The sequence below is a fragment of the Fundulus heteroclitus genome, unplaced genomic scaffold, assembly GCF_011125445.2.
Source record: "Fundulus heteroclitus isolate FHET01 unplaced genomic scaffold, MU-UCD_Fhet_4.1 scaffold_142, whole genome shotgun sequence".
In the NCBI taxonomy this organism is placed as follows: domain Eukaryota; kingdom Metazoa; phylum Chordata; class Actinopteri; order Cyprinodontiformes; family Fundulidae; genus Fundulus; species Fundulus heteroclitus.
Window position 1 is genome coordinate 253,560 of NW_023396554.1, and position 18,841 is coordinate 272,400.

General features: G+C 40.6%; 1 protein-coding gene across 2 annotated transcripts in view; it reads left to right on the forward strand.

Annotated features, from left to right (window-relative positions):
• LOC105921439 (transmembrane channel-like protein 3) overlaps nucleotides 1–18,841 on the forward strand; it is a 141,279-nt gene that overhangs the window by 68,498 nt on the left and 53,940 nt on the right. For both annotated transcript variants that reach the window (XM_036129149.1, XM_036129150.1), the window contains one exon: nucleotides 16,227–16,305. In XM_036129149.1, the coding sequence (XP_035985042.1) occupies nucleotides 16,227–16,305 (79 nt within the window). The remainder of the gene's footprint in view (nucleotides 1–16,226; nucleotides 16,306–18,841) is intronic.

Here is an 18,841-nt window from a genome sequence, read left to right on the forward strand (position 1 = left end):
TCTACCCGGCCATTTGGACCAGCTCCTCCGGGGGAATCCCAAGGCGTTCCCAGGCCAGCTGAGAGCCCTCCAGTGTGTCCTGGACTTCCCCTGGGCCTCCTCCCGTTGGGATGTGCCCGGAACACCTCACCAGGGAGGCGTCCAGAAGGCATCCTAACCAGATGCTCGAGCCACCTCAACTGGCTCCTCTCGACGTGGAGGAGCAGCAGCTCTACTCTGAGTCCTCCCCGGATGATTGAGCTCCTCACCCTATCTCTAAGGGAGAGCCCAGACACACTACGGAGAAAACTCATTTCGGCCGCTTGTATCTGGGATCTCGTTCTTTCGGTCACGACCCAAAGCTCATGACCATAGATGAGGGTAGGAACGTAGATCGACCGATAAATCAAGACCTTTGCCTTTTGGCTCAGCTCTCTCTTCACCACAACGGATCAGTACAGCGCCCACTTCAGAGCAGACGTCGCACCAATCCGCCTGTGGATCTCCCGCTCCATCTTCCCTTCATTCGTGAACAAGACCCTAAGATACTTGAACTCCTCCACTAGGAGCAGCACATCCTCCCCATGGTCTTGAACCCTTTTCCGGTTCAAGACCATGGTCTCGGATTTGGAGGCACTAATTTTCATCCCGGCTGCTTCACACTCGGCTGCAAACCGCTCCAGTGAGAGCTGTACCTCACGCCCTGATGAAGCCAATAGGACCACGTCATCCGCGAATAGCAGGGACACAATCCTAAGGCCACCAAAACAGATCCCCTCAACAACTTGGCTGCGCCTAGAAATTCTGTCCGTAAAAGTTATGAACAGAATCGTTGACAAAGGGCAACCTTGGCGAAGTCCAACTCTCACTGGAAACGAGTCCGACTTACTGCCGGCAATGCGGACCAGACTCTGACACCGATCATATAGAGATTCTGTGATCATCCACCTCTTTTGTCTTCTGTGGATGTCCAGGCCTTTTTGAGTTCCCAAGCTCACCAGTGCACTCTTTTTTTCTCCAAATTTACCAAACTGTTGATTTGGCCACTCCTAACATTTCTGCTATCTCTCTGATGGATTTCTTCTGTTTTTCAGCCTCAGGATGGTCTGTTTCACCTCCACTGAGAGCTCCTTTGACTGCATGTTGTGTTCACAGCCTCCAACAGCTTCCAAATGATAAACACCACACCTGGAATCATCTCCAGACCTTTTAACTGCTTAATTGATGACAGGTTAATGAGGGAAGAGCCCATGCAGCCTTGTAATTTATTTTTGCAGTCTTCTGAGTCAATTGTCCAATTACTTTTGGTCCCTTGACAAAGAGGCAGCTACGTATTAAAGAGCTGTAATTCCTAACCCCTTGCTCCAACTTGGATGTGAATACTCTCAAATTATAGCTCATAGTCTGCACCGATTATATAAATATATCCTGAAAATGTTTTCATAAAAAACTAAAATAACAAAATTTGTGTCACTGTCCAAATATTTCTGGGCCTAACTGTACTTGCATATAAAATATTACAAACATTATTTATAATTATTTATTTGCATTTTTATTCTTTGTCATTTCTTGCAGATCTCTTTTATGTGTTAATGTCGCACAGTATTAAACAATGACAGAATACAACCGCCAGATGGCATTCACCATTTTCTGGATCTGGGTCTGTGGAAAACCAAAAGGAGTAGAATAAAATATAGCGCAGCCAAGAAAAGTAGAGTAGGCAGAGTAAGTGAGACTGCATAGCCACATGCTTATGGACCAGCCATAATCACAACAAAGAGAGTTACCTATGAAGAGGTTATTACTGAGCTGAGCTAAGGCATTTAGCAACTTCACTTGATAAAAAAAACACTCCAATTACTCAATATTATTTGTGAAGTGAAAACTGACAGAAGGTGTGTTACTATGGAGTAAGACAGCTGTAACAAAGATGTGTGCATGATTCTAACAAGTCGTATTGTTCATGTATATTATATATTGTATATTTTACTGTTCAAAAAAATATTCCGTCATATACATGGATCTAAAAAAAATTGTGGGCTAGGATTGTTTTTATGTGAGAATGAATCTAAAGGCTGTGAGTCCAAAGTTTTGTTAATACAACTCTAATTTCTCACCAAATGTTTTGTTGAAGTGAGCGGCATAACTTAATAACATCGGCAGGTCCCTTGTGGCAACACCAGGGTTTGGGATCCCTTGAGTGCTCTGCCCCTTACGCTCACTATAGCTAAAGCTGCAAAAGAGCTGTCAGCAGCACTACCTTGGGATTTAACTCAAGGAAACAGATACAGCACCCAAAAGGCACAGATTCGTCTCACTTACAGAACAGACCAGACACGTGTTCCAAAATTCATATATTTTTATGAACTTGATTTAAATAAAACACATTTAAGAATGGGTTATGGCATTCTATCATACAAGAAAAATATGCTAAAATAATTTTCCATAAACCAAACCTTTACTAAACAAAATATATCATTAACCCTACCACACACACACACACACACACACGCACACACACACTATAATTACAACAATTAAAATAAATAAGAAACCCAATTAGCATTGCTGTCCAAATTACAGGAGGATACGTAAAGCAGTGCCGGACCTAGTTAGGCCCAACGAACTAGAAACAACAAAGAACACAAACAAAACAAAAACAATTAAAAGAAACAAATGATCAAAACAAATCACCTTAAGCAAAGTAAAACAACAAAAAATAAAGGAAAGCACCACAAATCAAATTAAGCAAAGCAGCAAGATGTCCCGCTAGCAGCAGCTTTACTTCCATGCCCACTGATTTACTCCACCTGGGCAGAAAAGGAGCACTTCAGTCCCACAGCAAAAGGTGACCTAGCACACCAATAATTACCAGTTTGTTATAACCAGCTGAGGAGGAGCAATAAACTTTCATTTAACTGTCATGGTCTTCAATTGTTTTGCCCACATGCGGATACGAGCGGGAGGCCAGGCACGCGTTCTAAGATGTTTTATTGAAGGAAACAACCGCAGGGATACAACGACGAGTCGCCGAAGGAGAGGTCTGAGCGTCGGGCGGGAGGTACTGTGGGAAAAAGGAGAAATGACTATGATTGAACGAGCCAAGGAAATACAAGAACCTGCGCAGCTTACCACTCAGCTGGGTGGATCTGACCGGGAGGAAGTAGCGGCAAGAGAATCCTGTGATCCTACCCCTGTTGGTGTAGTGGCTAGCAGCTGGAGGGCAGCAGGTGGATCTGGCGAGGGATCCAGAGCGAGCTTCGGCTGAGCGGGGTGACAGATGGATTAGCCTGAGTGAAAGGAGGAACCAGCAGCATCCAGGAGGGGAACCACAAGCCCGGCTGGGTAATATCCAGGGAGCAAGGGAGGGGGGGGCGCCAGAGCAGAATCTGAGCCTTGTGATGCTGTGGATTTGATTCTTCGGACGGAGCGTCAAGAGGTAAGTGCTTCCAAGCACAAAAACTGTGACGAAATAGAAGATCCAAGATTAGTCAAAATCGAAAGGCAAAAAACTTACACGCAAGTGTTTCAGAAGCTTAGTTGGAGGCCACGTCATACCATGACTGGTTTAACATTCTGGCGTCTTCCATCTGTCGGTGCTCTGCTTAAAAAGCCAGAGGAAGCCGCTCCAAGCGAGGTGTGGGCCACACCCTCGCCAGCTAGAACCACCTGCAGAGCAGAATAGGGCACAGATACACAGGGAACCCTGACATTAACAAGCAGGTGACTCACAACCATGATGATTTTACTTCCTCCATTTAGATGCTGCCAGCTGATCAAGTGGAAAATCGCAGAAACCAGGAAGTTCATACAGTGACAGATCAAAATGGCATGATTTACAAATGGAAAGCAGGCAAAACTCATCCTGCTACAATCTGAAGGAGGGAGGGGGTTCTCAGACACTCAAGCTCTTGAAGAACTTGAAAAGCTAGAGAGCTACAAATAAAGCCTGACCTTTCTGCTGAGTGCTCTCGCTGTTACCAGTGTCTGAATGACTCCCACTCTCATAAGCGTTCAAATAGGGCAAAGGGGCTCTAGATTTCTAAAACTGCCCTCCTTGGACTGAGTCTCACAGTCTTGTATTTGCTCAACTGATGGTATATGGTGCCAAGTCTGTGGACTACAGTCAGCATATCAGTCATAACAGGCATGAGCTACTGGCTGTCTGAGGCACAGGGTTGACACATTGAAAGCCATAGTTAACATAAACAGCGGGAAGTTGTGCCCCCTTAAAACTGCCTTTACTTCTTTAAGTCTGATCATTTTGCCGATCGGAAGCATATATATAGTAAAGAGAATTGGTCCAAGGACTGAACCCTGTGGTACTCCACAGGTGACCCTAGAGTTTGTGGAAGATATTAACATGAACAAACTGGAATCTGTCCGACAGATAAGATTTAAACCAGCCTAATGCTTTCCTCTTAATCCCTACAGTATGTTCAAGTCTTTGTAGGAGAATATTGTGATCAACTGTATCAAATGCAGCACTAAGATCTAACAGGACAAGTACAGACACAAGTCCATTATCTGCGGCCATGAGAATATCATTAGTGACCTTCACCAGAGCCGTTTCAGTGCTATGATGAGCTCTGAAGCCTGACTGAAACTCCTCAAGTAGGTCATTGCTTTGTAAATGTACACAAAGTTGATTAGCAACTACTTTCTCAAGAATTTTAGATAAGAAAAGAAGATTAGATATAGGTCTGTAGTTTACTAGCTCATCTTGATCAAGAGAAGGTTTCTTAAGTAAAGGTTTAATAACAGCTACTTTAAAAACCTGTGGTACATATCCATTTACTAAGGATAGATTAATCATGTCTAAAATAGGACCACTGATCAAAGGGAATACCTCCTTAAACAACTTGGTTGGGATTGGGTCTAACATACAGGTAGAAGGTTTAGATGAAGCTAAGATTTTAGATAGCTCAGAAAGCTCTACTGCTTCTAAACAGTTCAAACACTGTGCAGGTTCTAAAGATTCCTCCAATGCTGCCTTACTTACTGGGGATGAGGTAATAATGTTTGGGAGGATGCCAATTATTTTATTTTTAATGGCATCAATTTTATTTATGAAGAATCCCACAAAATCATTACTACTAAGAGCTAAGGGAATGGATGGATCAACAGAGCTGCAGCTCTGAGTAAGTTTGGCAACTGTACTAAAGAGAAATCTAGGATTATTTTTATTCTCTTCAATTAATGATGAAAAATATGCTGCTCTAACTCTGCGAAGGGTCTTGTTATACAACAATAGACTGTCCCTCCAGATTAAGTAGGATACCTCTTGGTGTGTAGAGCGCCATTTTCTCTCCAATTTCCTAACATTGTGCTTCAAGGAACGCAGCTCTGAATTAAACCAGGGAGCTACATTATCTAATGTAGAACGCAATGAGGAAGTCACACTGTTAGCAAATGTATCTATTTGTGAATGGGAAGAAACAGCATTGCTGCCATCTACAGGGCATTTCTGCAATACTGAGGATATTAAGAGGGGGACAGACTCTTTAAGTTTTGATACAGCATTATCCGATAAAGATCTACTATAATGGAACCCTCTTTTGGGGGTGGAGAAATCAGTTAGATTAAACTCAAATGTTATTAAAAAATTATCAGATAGGACAGGGTTGTGAGAGAATACTGTTAATTCTTCACAATCAATGCCATATGTCAGCACAAGGTCCAAAGTATGGAGCCGAGAGTGCGTTGGCTTATGCACATTTTGAGCAAAACCAATTGAATCTAGGATAGTTTTAAAGGCTACACTAAGGTTATCACATTCAGTGTCAACATGGATGTTAAAATCACCCACTATAATAACCTTGTCAGTATTTAACACCAAATCAGATAAGAAGTCTGACAGCTGATCCAAAAACTGAGTGTAAGGGCCTGGTTGTTAGGCTCAGAACAGGTGGAACCAGAATTCAAGGCAGACAAACCGTTCAAGTTTAACAGTTTATTTAGATCAGGTGCAGAGCGGGAGGCGTCAGCGTCGACAGCGGGATCCTCTGCAGAAGGAGACGGCAGGTTAGTGACCACGCTTATCTGAAGGTGTTTGCACACAAACGTGTCGGTCACTAACCTGGTCTTAATGTTCAGTTCAGTCCCAGTGGGTGCCAGCAGGCGGGTCGTCAATTCGCTGCGGCGGTTGCCGCTCATGAAGTCCCAGCAGCGGGTGTTTCGGTGGTCAGAGGACAGGCAGGAGATCAGAACCGTGAGAGCAAACGTCAGCAGGATGAGCCGTAGAGCGAAGCCGAAGTCGGGGACGTGGTCGAAGGTCGGAGCCAGGAGATCAGAGAGCCAGTGAGGTACCGAAGGATAATCCAGGACGGAGTCGGGTCACGGTTCCAGGTTCGGTACACGGGGCAGAGATCCAGCGGGTAGTCAGAACAGGCAGAGGTCAGATCGGGCAAACAGAATCAGACAGGAGTAAGCAGGCTCGGAGGTCGAAAGGCAAACAGGTCAGGATCAGGAATCAGAATTATAAACGCTGGGATAAGTCTCACACAAGGATCGAAATAAACTGGCACTGTTGCCTGGTCTTAGAGCTGGTTATATACTAGTGAGAGCAGGTGGAACAGATCTGAAGTGATGAGGAACGGGCGGAGCTAGAACAGGTGTGTGACATGAGAGATCAGACCAGGCAACAGTGCCGAAATCATGACACTGGTGGACGATACAAAACAATAAACAAAAGAGGTTTTATTGCTTTGCAGTTTGGATGAGGGAAACTGAGGGTTAAATGTTCAAAAGAACTATAATTATTAATTGGCCTGAGACTAATTAATAAATCAGACTGAAAGATGGTTGCCACTCCTCCTCCTCTTCCCACAGATCTGGGAATGTGGAAATTTGAATAACTGGAGGGAGTTGACTCATTTATACTAACGTAGTCCTCTTGTAGCCAGGTTTCTGTGAGACAAAACAAATCAATCTGATTATCAGAAATCAATTCATTAACTAACAAAGTTATTGGAGGGAGAGACCTTATATTTAATAGACCACATTTACTTCTTTTATTTTTTGGTTCAAAGTGATCCGTATGGATTTTTATTAGATTTTTATGATTTGTTCCCTTTAGATCAGTTTTTGATCTGTTAAGTTTTGGCCGTGGGAAAGACACCATCTCAATAGGGTAATGGGTGGGTAACAGTACAGAAGCTGCAGAGAGGTGTGTTAAACTACGGCTCTGCTTCCTGGTCTGGACCCTGGGTAGTCAGCATTTAGGAGAACTAATAAATCCGGCCAGATTCCTAGAAAGAAGAGCTGCACCATCCAAAGTGGGATGAATGCCATCTCCCCTGATCAAACCAGGTTTTCCCCAGAAAGTTTGCCAGTTATCAATGTAGCCCACGTCGTTTTCTGGACACCACCTAGACAACCAGCGGTTGAATGATGACATGCGGCTAAACTTGTCATCACTGGTCAGATCACGCAGGGGACCAGAGAAGATTAGAGTCCGATATTGTTTTAGCAAACTCACACACCGAAGCAACACCAACTTTGGTGACCTCTGATCGGCGTGACCGGGTGTCATTACCGCCAGCGTGAATAACAATTTTGCGGTATTTCAATTAAATTCAATTCAATTTTATTTATATAGCGCCAAATCATGAAACATGTCATCTCAAGGCACTTTACAAAGTCAAGTTCAATCATATTATACAGATTGGGTCAGATTATACAGATTGGTCAAAAATGTCCTATATAAGGAAACCAGTTGATTGCATCAAAGTCCCGACAAGCAGCAGTCACTCCTGGGGAACCGTAGAGCCACAGGGAGAGTCGTCTGCATTGTACATGGCTTTGCTGCAATCCCTCATACTGAGCAAGCATGAAGCGACAGTGGGAAGAAAAACCACCCATTAACGGGAAGGAAAAACCTCCGGCAGAACCGGGCTCAGTATGAACGGTCATCTGCCTCGACCGACTGGGGTTACAGAAGACAGAACAGAGACACAACAAGACAGACAAACAAGCACAGAAGCACACATTGATCTAGTAATCTGTTCTACATTAGATGGTAGTAGCGGGTGAGCCGTCTTCTCTGGATGATGTCACAGTTAACAGAACGCCAGACCAGGTGTACCTACTATGAAGAAAAAGAGAGAGAGCAAAAAGTTAAAAGCTGAAATGACGACAGTCATTTCAATGTAATACAATGCAAAACTGGAGAACAGTAGACTGAAGAACAGTAGAAATCAGTAGAGTGAGAAAATTAGACCCTGATGTCCTCCAGCAGCCTAGGCCTATCACAGCACAACTATAGAGATAGCTCAGGGTATGAGCCACTCTAACTATAAGCTTTGTCAAAAAGGAAAGTTTTAACATTAGTCTTAAAAATAGATAGGGTGTCTGCCTCACGGACCAAAACTGGGAGTTGGTTCCACAGGAGAGGAGCCTGATAGCTAAAGGATCTGCCTCCCATTCTACTTTTAGAGACTCTAGGAACCAGCAGCAGACCTGCAGTCTGAGAGCGAAGTGCTCTGTTAGGAACATACGGGGTAATCAGAGCTCTGATATATGATGGAGCTTGATTATTAAGGGCTTTATACGTTAGAAGGAGAATTTTAAATTCTATTCTTGATTTAACAGGAAGCCAATGAAGGGAAGCTAAAATTGGAGAAATATGATCCCTCTTGTTGATTTTCATCAGAACTCTTGCCGCAGCATTTTGAATCAGCTGAAGACTTCGAACTGCATTTTGTGGACTTCCTGATAGTAAAGAATTACAATAGTCCAGCCTTGAAGTAACAAATGCATGGACCTAGTTTTTCCGCATCACTCCTGGACAGAATGTTTCTAATTTTGGCGATATTCCGGAGGTGAAAAAAGGAAACTCTGGAAACCTGTTTAATATGGGATTTAAATGACATGTCTTGGTCGAAAACAACACCAAGATTTTTAACTTTATTACCAGAGGCCAAGTTAATGCCATCCAGATTAAGGGATTGATTAAGAACTTTATTTTTTGAAGACTCTGGCCCAAAGATTACAACTTCTGTCTTGTCAGAATTTAAATGCAGGAAATTTAAAGTCATCCAGCTTTTGATGTCATCAAGACATGACTGCAGTCGAAGTAACTGATTGGATTCATCAGGATTTATGGATAAATATAGCTGAGTGTCATCAGCATAACAGTGGAAATTAATCCCATGCTGTCTGATAATTTTGCCAATCGGAAGCATATATATAGTAAATAGAATTGGTCCAAGGACTGAACCCTGTGGTACTCCACAAGTGACCCTAGAGTTTGAGGAAGATTTATTATTAACATGAACAAACTGGAATCTGTCCGACAGATAAGATTTAAACCAGCCTAATGCTTTTCCCTTAATCCCTACAGTATGCTCAAGTCTTTGTAGGAGAATATTGTGATCAACTGTATCAAATGCAGCACTGAGATCTAACAGGACAAGTATAGACACAAGTCCATTATCTGAGGCCATGAGAATATCATTAGTGACCTTCACCAGAGCTGTTTCAGTGCTATGATGAGCTCTGAAGCCTGACTGAAACTCCTCAAGTAGGTCATTACTTTGTAAATGTTCACATAGTTGATTAGCAACTACTTTCTCAAGAATTTTAGATAAGAAAAGAAGATTAGATATAGGTCTGTAATTTACTAACTCATCTTGATCAAGAGATGGTTTCTTAAGTAAAGGTTTAATAACAGCTACTTTAAAAGCCTGTGGTACATATTCATTTACCAAGGATAGATTAATCATGTCTAAAATAGGACCACTGATCAGAGGGAATACCTCCTTAAACAACTTGGTTGGGATTGGGTCTAACATACAGGTAGAAGGTTTAGATGAAGCTAAATTTTTAGATAGCTCAGAAAGCTCTACTGCTTTTAAACAGTTCAGACACTGCGCAGGTTCTAAGGATTCCTCCAATGCTGCCTCACTTACTGAGGATGAGGTAATCATGTTTGGGAGGATGCCAATTATTTTATTTTTTAATGGAATCAATTTTATTTATGAAGAATCCCATAAAATCATTACTGCTAAGAGCTAAGGGAATGGATGGATCAACAGAGCTGTGGCTCTGAGTAAGTTTGGCAACTGTACTGAAGAGAAATCTAGGATTATTCTTATTCTCCTCAATTAATGATGAAAAATATGCTGCTCTAGCTCTGCGAAGGGTCTTGTTATACAACAATAGACTGTTCTTCCAGATTAGGTAGGATTCCTCTTGGTGTGTAGAGCGCCATTTTCTCTCCAATTTCCTAACATTGTGCTTCAAGGAACGCAGCTCTGAATTAAACCAAGGAGCCAGCTTCCTGTGAATAATCACCTTCTTTTTCAAGGGAGCTACATTGTCTAATGCAGAACGCAATGACGAAGTCATACCGTTTACAAAGACATCTATTTGTGAATTGGAAGAAACAACATTGCTGCTATCTGCAGGGCATTTCTGCAATACGGAGGATATTAAAAAGGGGACAGACTCTTTAAGTTTTGATACAGCATTATCCGATAAAGATCTACTATAATGGAACCCTCTTTTGGGGGTGGAGAACTCAGTTAGATTAAACTCAAATGTTATTAAAAAATGATCAGATAGGACAGGGTTGTGAGGAAATACTGTTAATTCTTCACAATCAATGCCATATGTCAGAACAAGGTCTAAAGTATGGAGCCGAGAGTGCGTCGGTTCATGCACATTTTGAGCAAAACCAATTGAATCTAGGATAGTTTTAAAGGCTACACTAAGGTTATCACATTCTGTGTCAACATGGATGTTAAAATCACCCACTATAATAGCCTTATCAGTATTTAACACCAAATCAGATAACAAATCTGACAACTCATCCAAAAACTGAGTGTAAGGGCCTGGTGGACGATACAAAACAACAAACAGAAGAGGTTTTATTGCTTTGCAGCTTGGATGAGGGAAACTGAGGGTTAAATGTTCAAAGAACTGTAGTTATTAATTGGCCTGGGACTAATTAATAAATCAGACTGAAAGATAGTTGCCACTCCTCCTCCTCTTCCCACAGATCTGGGAATGTGGAAATTTGAATAATTGGAGGGAGTTGACTCATTTATACTAACGTAGTCCTCTTGTAGCCAGGTTTCTGTGAGACAAAACAAATCAATCTGTTTATCAGAAATCAATTCGTTAACTAACAAAGTCTTTGGAGGGAGAGACCTTATATTTAATAGACCACATTTAATTGTTTTATTTTTAGGTTCAAGGTGAACCGTATTGATTTTTATTAGGTTTTTATGATTTGTTCCTTTTAGATAAGTTTTTGATCTGTTAAGTTTTGGCCGTGGGAAAGACACCGTCTCAATAGGATAATGGATGGGTAACAGTACAGAAGCTGCAGAGAGGTGTGTTAAACTACGGCTCTGCTTCCTGGTCTGGACCCTGGATTGTCAGCATTTAGGAGGACTAATAAATCCGGCCAGATTTCTAGAAAGAAGAGCTGCACCATCCAAAGTAGGATGGATGCCGTCTTTCCGGATCAGACCAGGTTTTCCCCAGAAAGTTCTCCAGTTATCAATGTAGCCCACGTCGTTTTCATGGACACCACCTAGACAACCAGCGGTTGAATGATGACATGCGGCTAAACATGTCATCACTGGTCAAATCAGGCAGGGGACCAGAGAAAATTACGGAGTCCGACATTGCTTTAGCAAACTCACACACCGAAGCAACACCAACTTTAGTGACCTCCGATCGGCGTGATCGGGTGTCATTACCGCCAGCGTGAATAACAATCTTACTGTATTTACGCTTATCCTTAGCCAGCAGTTTTAGGTAAGATTCTATGTCGCCCGTTCTGGCCCCTGGCAGGCATTTAACTATGGTCCCTGGTGTCTCTAGTGCCACGTTTCTGACTATTGAGCTCCCAATAACCAGGATCGGCTTCTCAGCGGGTGTGTCGCTGAGTGGGGAAAATTTATTTGAAACGCAGACGGGTTGGTGGTGAACTGGGGGCTGAAATCTAGAGCTATGCTTCCTACGAACTGTCACCCAGCCGGCCTGCTTACCCGGCTGCTCGGGTGCTTCTGGAGGACCACTAAGTGAACTAACGCTAGGTCTATGTGGCTCCGCGCTAGCAGAGGGGCGGCTATCAGCTGGTCTTTCCATAGCACGGAGCCGGGACTCTAATTCTGACACCCTCGCCTCCAAAGCTACAAAAACACTACATTTATTACAAGTACCATTATCACTAAAGGAGGCAGAGGAATAGCTAAACATCTGACACAGAGAGCAGGAGATAAGGGGAGACTTAGTCAGAGACGGAGAAGCTGAAGTAATAGTAGGAGAGGAAGCCATTGTGGAGCTGAAGCTAGGCTAGGCTAAAGCTAGGCTAGCGCCCTTCTACCACGCCAAGAGAGCAAACCGTGAAACACGAGGAGTTCCCAAGCGTGATGTGCAGCAACAGAAAATGTTTTAAAAGTGCTTATGTGTTAGAAACAGATGTTACAGCAAAGAGATTAAAGATAAAAGCGAGAGAATCTGGAGCAACAAACCGTTGCTCACGCAGTGAAAACAGGAAGTGATACAATACGCCTTACCGCAAACAGGAAGTGACGTCAGCCAAACAGTCAAATGTATTTACGCTTATCCTCAGCCAGCAGTTTTAGGTAGGATTCTATGTCGCCCGTTCTGGCCCCTGGCAGGCATTTAACTATAGTCCCTGGTTTCTTTAGTGCCACGTTTCTTAATACGGAGCTGCCAATAATTAAGGTCGGCTCCTCTGCGAGACCGTCGCTCAGAGGGGAAAATTTATTAGAAACGCAGATGGGTTGGTGGTGAACTGGGGGCTGAAATCTAGAGCTATGCTTACTACGAACCGTCACCCAGCCGGCCTGCTTTTGTGGCTCCACGCTAGCAAAGGAGCGGCTATCAGCTGGTTTTTCAACAGCACGGAGCCGGGTCTCCAGTTCTGACACCCTCGCCTCCAAAGCTACAAAAATACTACATTTATTGCATGTACCATTATCACTAAAGGAGGCAGAGGAATAACTGAACATCTGACACAGAGAGCAGCAGATAGGAGACTTAGTCAGAGACGGAGAAGCCATTATGAAGCTAAGGCTTGGCTAATGCTAGGCTAAAGCTAGGCTAGCGCCCTGTTATCACGCCAAAGAACAAACCGTGTGAAACACGAGGAGTTCCCAAACATGATGAGCAGCCACAGAAAATGTTTTAAAAGTGCTTATGTTTGGAAACAGATGTTACAGCAAAGAGGTTTAAAGATAAAAAGCGAGAGAGCCTGGAGCAAAAATCCGTCGTTCACACAGCAACAACAGGAAGTGACTCAATACGCCTTACCGCAAACAGGAAGTCAGGATTACATAGTAGACTCATTGCAAAGTGCTGAAGGAGACTGATTGAGCCAAATAAATTCACCAAGAAACATGGAAAAAATATTGATTCTTTGATGAAAAAAATAAAACTAAATTATTTGTCATTTGATTGGTAACAGTTTGAGTTCTGATGGATTTCTGCATTTGTAACACATTCTAAAAATATAACACACATTACGCACATTTAATTACAAAAACAAAACGAGTAATTATCGCTGTCTTACACTTATAAATGAAGTCCATGCGGTGCTTTTTCTGCACAAAAATATCGGTAATTTTCCGGTAAAAGTTCTCTTTATCTTTCTTCAGTTTTAAAAGTCTCTCAGACTCAATGGAGATCACTGCCAGGGAGGAAAGCCTTCCTTGATCAGTCCTGTTCCGGCTGTATGTTTAGAGTCTTTTTAGTGCGTTACCTGTTTTAGCATAACTCGCTAATAATACAGCCATAACTTGCTGTGACTCTACAGTTTTGGGATCACGAGTGGTGCCCCTTGAGCGCCCCCTGCCTAGAGGCCAAGGAACTGCCGGCCTCACATACAACACGTTCTCTGCCGTTTATGATCGGCCAGCAGCACGAAAACATGTTACCTGCACACAGTTTGATGACAAAAACACAATACGTAATCCACATACATTAAATCGTGGAAAAGCAGTTCATAACTGTTTGAACAATGGAATTTATGATCTAGAGACAGAAAGATGCATTCACAGAATGGAAGCCAGCGCAGTGAACATGGGATTGCTCAATCCCAGGGGAGGCCAAGCATGCTGCGGCCTCACCGGCATCGCTATCAACCGCCACCAAGGATTTACATGAAAAATAGCAAAAAGTCTGCGATTTTAAAGAGAATGTGATAAAAAATTAGGAAATTAGATAAAAAAAGAACTTTTATTACAAATGACTGAGTGAATCACAATTTATATTATGTTATCATTATTATATATTTTCTTTCTTTCGATGATGACAAGTGAGGCCTGGCCTCACTTGCCTCCCCTGACTGCACGTCACTGCTGAGAAGTTAAAAGGTGTGCAAATAGTCATAGGCAAAAGTTTTCCTGTACTCAAAGGCAGGACAAGGGCAAGTGCAGCCATGCACATGAGCACCTCAGTGGCCACCCCAGCTGAGTGCTTTCCTGTTGGACTTAAATCATGGTCTTTAAATCAGCTGTCTTTCACCCAGTTCACCCAGAAAGCACTCAGAATAAATATTGATTTAAATATAATATTCTAGATTTACAACTGCCCAGCACCTCTCATAATTCATTCCAGCAATACAACTCTCTTCACTGTGTTTACATGTTGACCCTGCCTTAGACTCACTTTCAATACCAAGAGATATGACGATGATTAAGCATTTTTATTTTCTATTGCCACCTGAAATTAGCAAACTTAAAAAAGTCAAGATGGTAACAGGAAATAACAAATGACAACTGCCAAATTTGTTTCATTAGTGGGTGTGATTGCCTTGTTTTAACTCAATGGTTTTCTCATTATCTGACTTTCAAATATTGAAGTTGTCAGATCATGAACCAAGCAGTGTTTTATGTTGAAAATACAAATACTATAAAAATACTTTCTGATAAAATACCAAACTTCTGATAAACCTCTCCAATGTGATCACTTTATCCTTGCCGATAATAAGAATACAATCAGATGGCACTCTGTACAATAGGTGTTGGGGGCACTAGTAAATCACAGGAGTCACAATCACAACAGGGACTCAATAAATATCATCATGGTAGACTTGGCCTCATACTTTGTATCACAATGTTTCATAACAAAAATTTGACTTACTTTCCTCTTCTTTATAAAGAATTTCTTAATGTCCACATTCTGTCTGAGGAGGGACCAGAAATTTAAATTTATCATCATCATTGATTACGTGTCTAGGTGCAACCTGACAGGTGTAAAAAGGACATGGCAGCAAATCAAGATGAAATATGAAAATACAATTTAATCAGGTAAGATTAAGTTATAAGTTATTCCTATGTTTAACCTTAATCAACTAAAGCATTAATTAGCTATAATCAACATATGCAATCATGATGGGATGGTGTGAGTTATTGAAATAACTGATATGTTCATTTATCTTTTTGGCTTTACACATCCTTCTGAAAAATCAGTTGACACTATTTTTTTTGCAGATGTATAATTTGTAAATTATTTGAATACAAAATTAGATCAGCACAATGAAATTGTTCAGAATTCAGAGCGTCCCCTCCTGGGCTCAGAATATTGACAATGTATTAGTCCAGAAATAAGACATTTAATGTGGTCTGATGAGCCTCTCCCAATAGAGATTTATTTGCACTCCAGCATTCAGGCTCCTCCAGAAAAGGACATGCATTTTCTGACACATCCTTGTGCAGATCTCAGCTAAATCTTAGAAAAAACAACTCTAATCCATGGCAGGGTTATTTCACAGAGACATTTATTGTCATAACTTGACTCAGGGTGACGGCCTCTGAGCTTTTTGAAATGGGTATGCTTGAATTTACCCCAGAAATGACTCTGAATATCCACTAACCCAGCTTTCTGAGACTGAACCCAGGTGTAGAAGCATACTCTGGGAATGCCATCTTTCACACTCATTTTCCTCTGCTCTGTTTTTGTTACCATTTCTCCCTTTTGATGCTTAACCACAGTTTTCTGTCTTTCACCGTTCTGTTTTGTGTCTATTAAATTTAACATAAACTGAAAATGTCTAATAAAGTTTTTGTAATGTGTATGAAATGGAGCACTATAGCGAAAGCAATAATGCTCTACTTGTGACAGTAAATCATTTGGCATAACTTACTAAAGTTAGTACAAAAAAAACTATTCTGAGAGCTACACCACCAGATAGATACACACACACAAAAAAGACAACAGTTCATCTTGTGATGGTTTTATATATTTCTGTACTTTTGTGTTTGCAGAGTGCTTGTTTTATACCTTGGAAATCTCTACAGCCTAATTATTGCCCTCCTGGATAAAGTCAACATTATGAGCTCTGCTGTAAGTATTGAGATTTTGAGTATCTGTATGATCAAGATATAGCTTACTCAGGGAGAGCAGAAAATGTGCAAATTTTTCATTAGCTCTAGAATTACAGACATAAGGAGAAATATTCTCAATTTGACATGAGTTTAAACCCAACAGTATCACTGTTGTGACCAAACACTCCAGTTTTCCCTTCTTAAAAACATGATTGTATTTGTAAAACACGACAATCATCAGATGACATGGAACAAGGTCGTCTGGAATGTTTATACTTGACCATGATGTAAACACACGCAGGGTCAAAATTTATAATTTTTAAGCTGACCTTGTTGTCATCAAACATCAAAAATACAATGACAATATTCAATGTTTTTATGAGTCTATGTATGGCTCATTCTTTGGTTTTTAGGTTTATTAGGCCCGAGCAGCGAAGTGCTGCGAAGGCCTATTGTATCTGTAGTGTTAATTCTTTAGTTTTTTTGTTTTTAAAACAAATGTAAAAAGGTATTAGCAAACTAATTAAAAGTCCAACATCTTAGATTTTTGCTTTAAGTATCTAAATCCAAAACAACATATGGCTGTTTTTTTTTTTTTTTGTTTTGTTTTTTTTTTGGAGTGATATCGGAAATTCGTTCACCAAAGAAGAAGAGTTTAAAGTGGCTCCAAGAAATCCTTGTGGAAATCACTGGCTATTTCTCTGTGCACAAGTATACAAGTACATTTTTGTGTGCTTGGTATGTACTTATTGCCAAGTTCATTTAAAAGTATGTTCTTTGCAAGAATGCAAGAGAGAGAGAAAATTTGAAGAAAAATACAAGCAAAGGAACCAGCTATTAATGAAGATGCCAGTTTGCCTTATCAACTGTTGCTACTCCTACAATGTCTTTACCCACACCATCACCTTGGTTGTGATGGTGTGGGTAAGGCTGTTGCTTCTCTTATGCTGTGCAGTATGAATAAACATTCGATATCATTTGTGTTTTTAACATTAGTAATTTCATTTAACGCATACTTTAGTAATTTATCCAACAAAATTTGAGGAGCCACTTGGGAGCCAAAAGAGTTGGCTCTTTTTAGTGAGACAATTGAAAAGAACCGGCTCTTTGAAAAAAAAAAAGAAATTCCCATCACTATTGCTCTGGGTCCAATAGAAAAGTTCAAAGATGTTGATGTTATTCAACCTGCATCTGGGCAGAGTACAATTGCAGGACTCATTTAAAATGACTACTTAACACTTAATAACAAACTTACTTTTTGTTTATTATTACTATTAGGTTAATTCAAATCAACTATGTACAGCATTAACAGACAGCATGTTTTTATTGTTATAAATTATTTATTAGAATCAAATAAAAACAAACACATAATCAGCTGGCAAGTCCCGTGAATTGATACACTGATCGTCTAATCCAGAAAATATCAATATATTTTATAAGTGTAAAAGAAGATGAGGCAACAGTGGAATAAATAATGGCAGGACATGAGGGTGAAGACGATCACTAGGAGCGTTTGGGAAACTGAAAAGCCAGGGTATTGTGCATGTCTTATGTACAAGGAAAAGTAAAAGTGCTCTGTCTCATCATTAAAAGTTTGTAGTATCAATGTGTTTATTTTTCTTTTTTTTAATTTACATGCCAAATAATTGCTGAGATGACAGCTAAGATTGCAACAAAATATCTACATTAACTTAAAGAAAAAGACAAAAAATAATATGTTTCAGGTTCTGGTATTTGCAGTTATCCACCAGAATCTGCTGACAAGCTTTATATCTGACTTTCAGCTGCTACAAACAAATAATGGGTGGAGGAAAATTACAATTATTAATTAATTAATTAATTAATTATTCTGGAATATATTTCCAGAATAATTAAAGCTGATATTGCCAGGAGCAGGGATCCATTAACAAAGTTTATTTCATAGATTAAGAATAGGATGTCATCAAAGTTTATGTATATGTAAAAGCAGATGACCAAATAGTCTTGGCAACATAGTACATATACATTAACTGCTGTAAGGACTGGTTTTATATGTTTTTAGTTGAAAAGGTATTGGAAATGTTTTTCCTCTGCCTCAATTTCTTATTTTGTATTTATCATTCTATTCTTTAAAATACCAATGTTTTTACATAGTTTTATATTTTTTGTCTGACCTATAACTTACTTTTAAAATATTAAATCAATTATAATTAGTTACTCAGGTAAAAGTATTTAGTAAAAACTCTACTCAAGTACTGAGTAAAATGTTTTGCTACTCTACACACACCTCTGGGTGGATGCTGGGCTGAACTGCCACCACATCAGTTAACATTGCCACTCAACCATTCTTTAACATATACAAGTATTACTTGGAATATTAAAGCAGTTTTGTTCACCGTAAGGTGTCGACTCCCTCTAAATAAAACATGTCCATAGCAAGATAATTGAAAACGTAATTCATCAGCATCTGAGTTCTGGTTGTGCCAGAAGGTCCCAAATGGAGCAGCAACAAAATATATAGCAAGTCTTTGTTTTAATCATTAAAATAAAATAAAAAATACAGCCTTTTTAGTTTT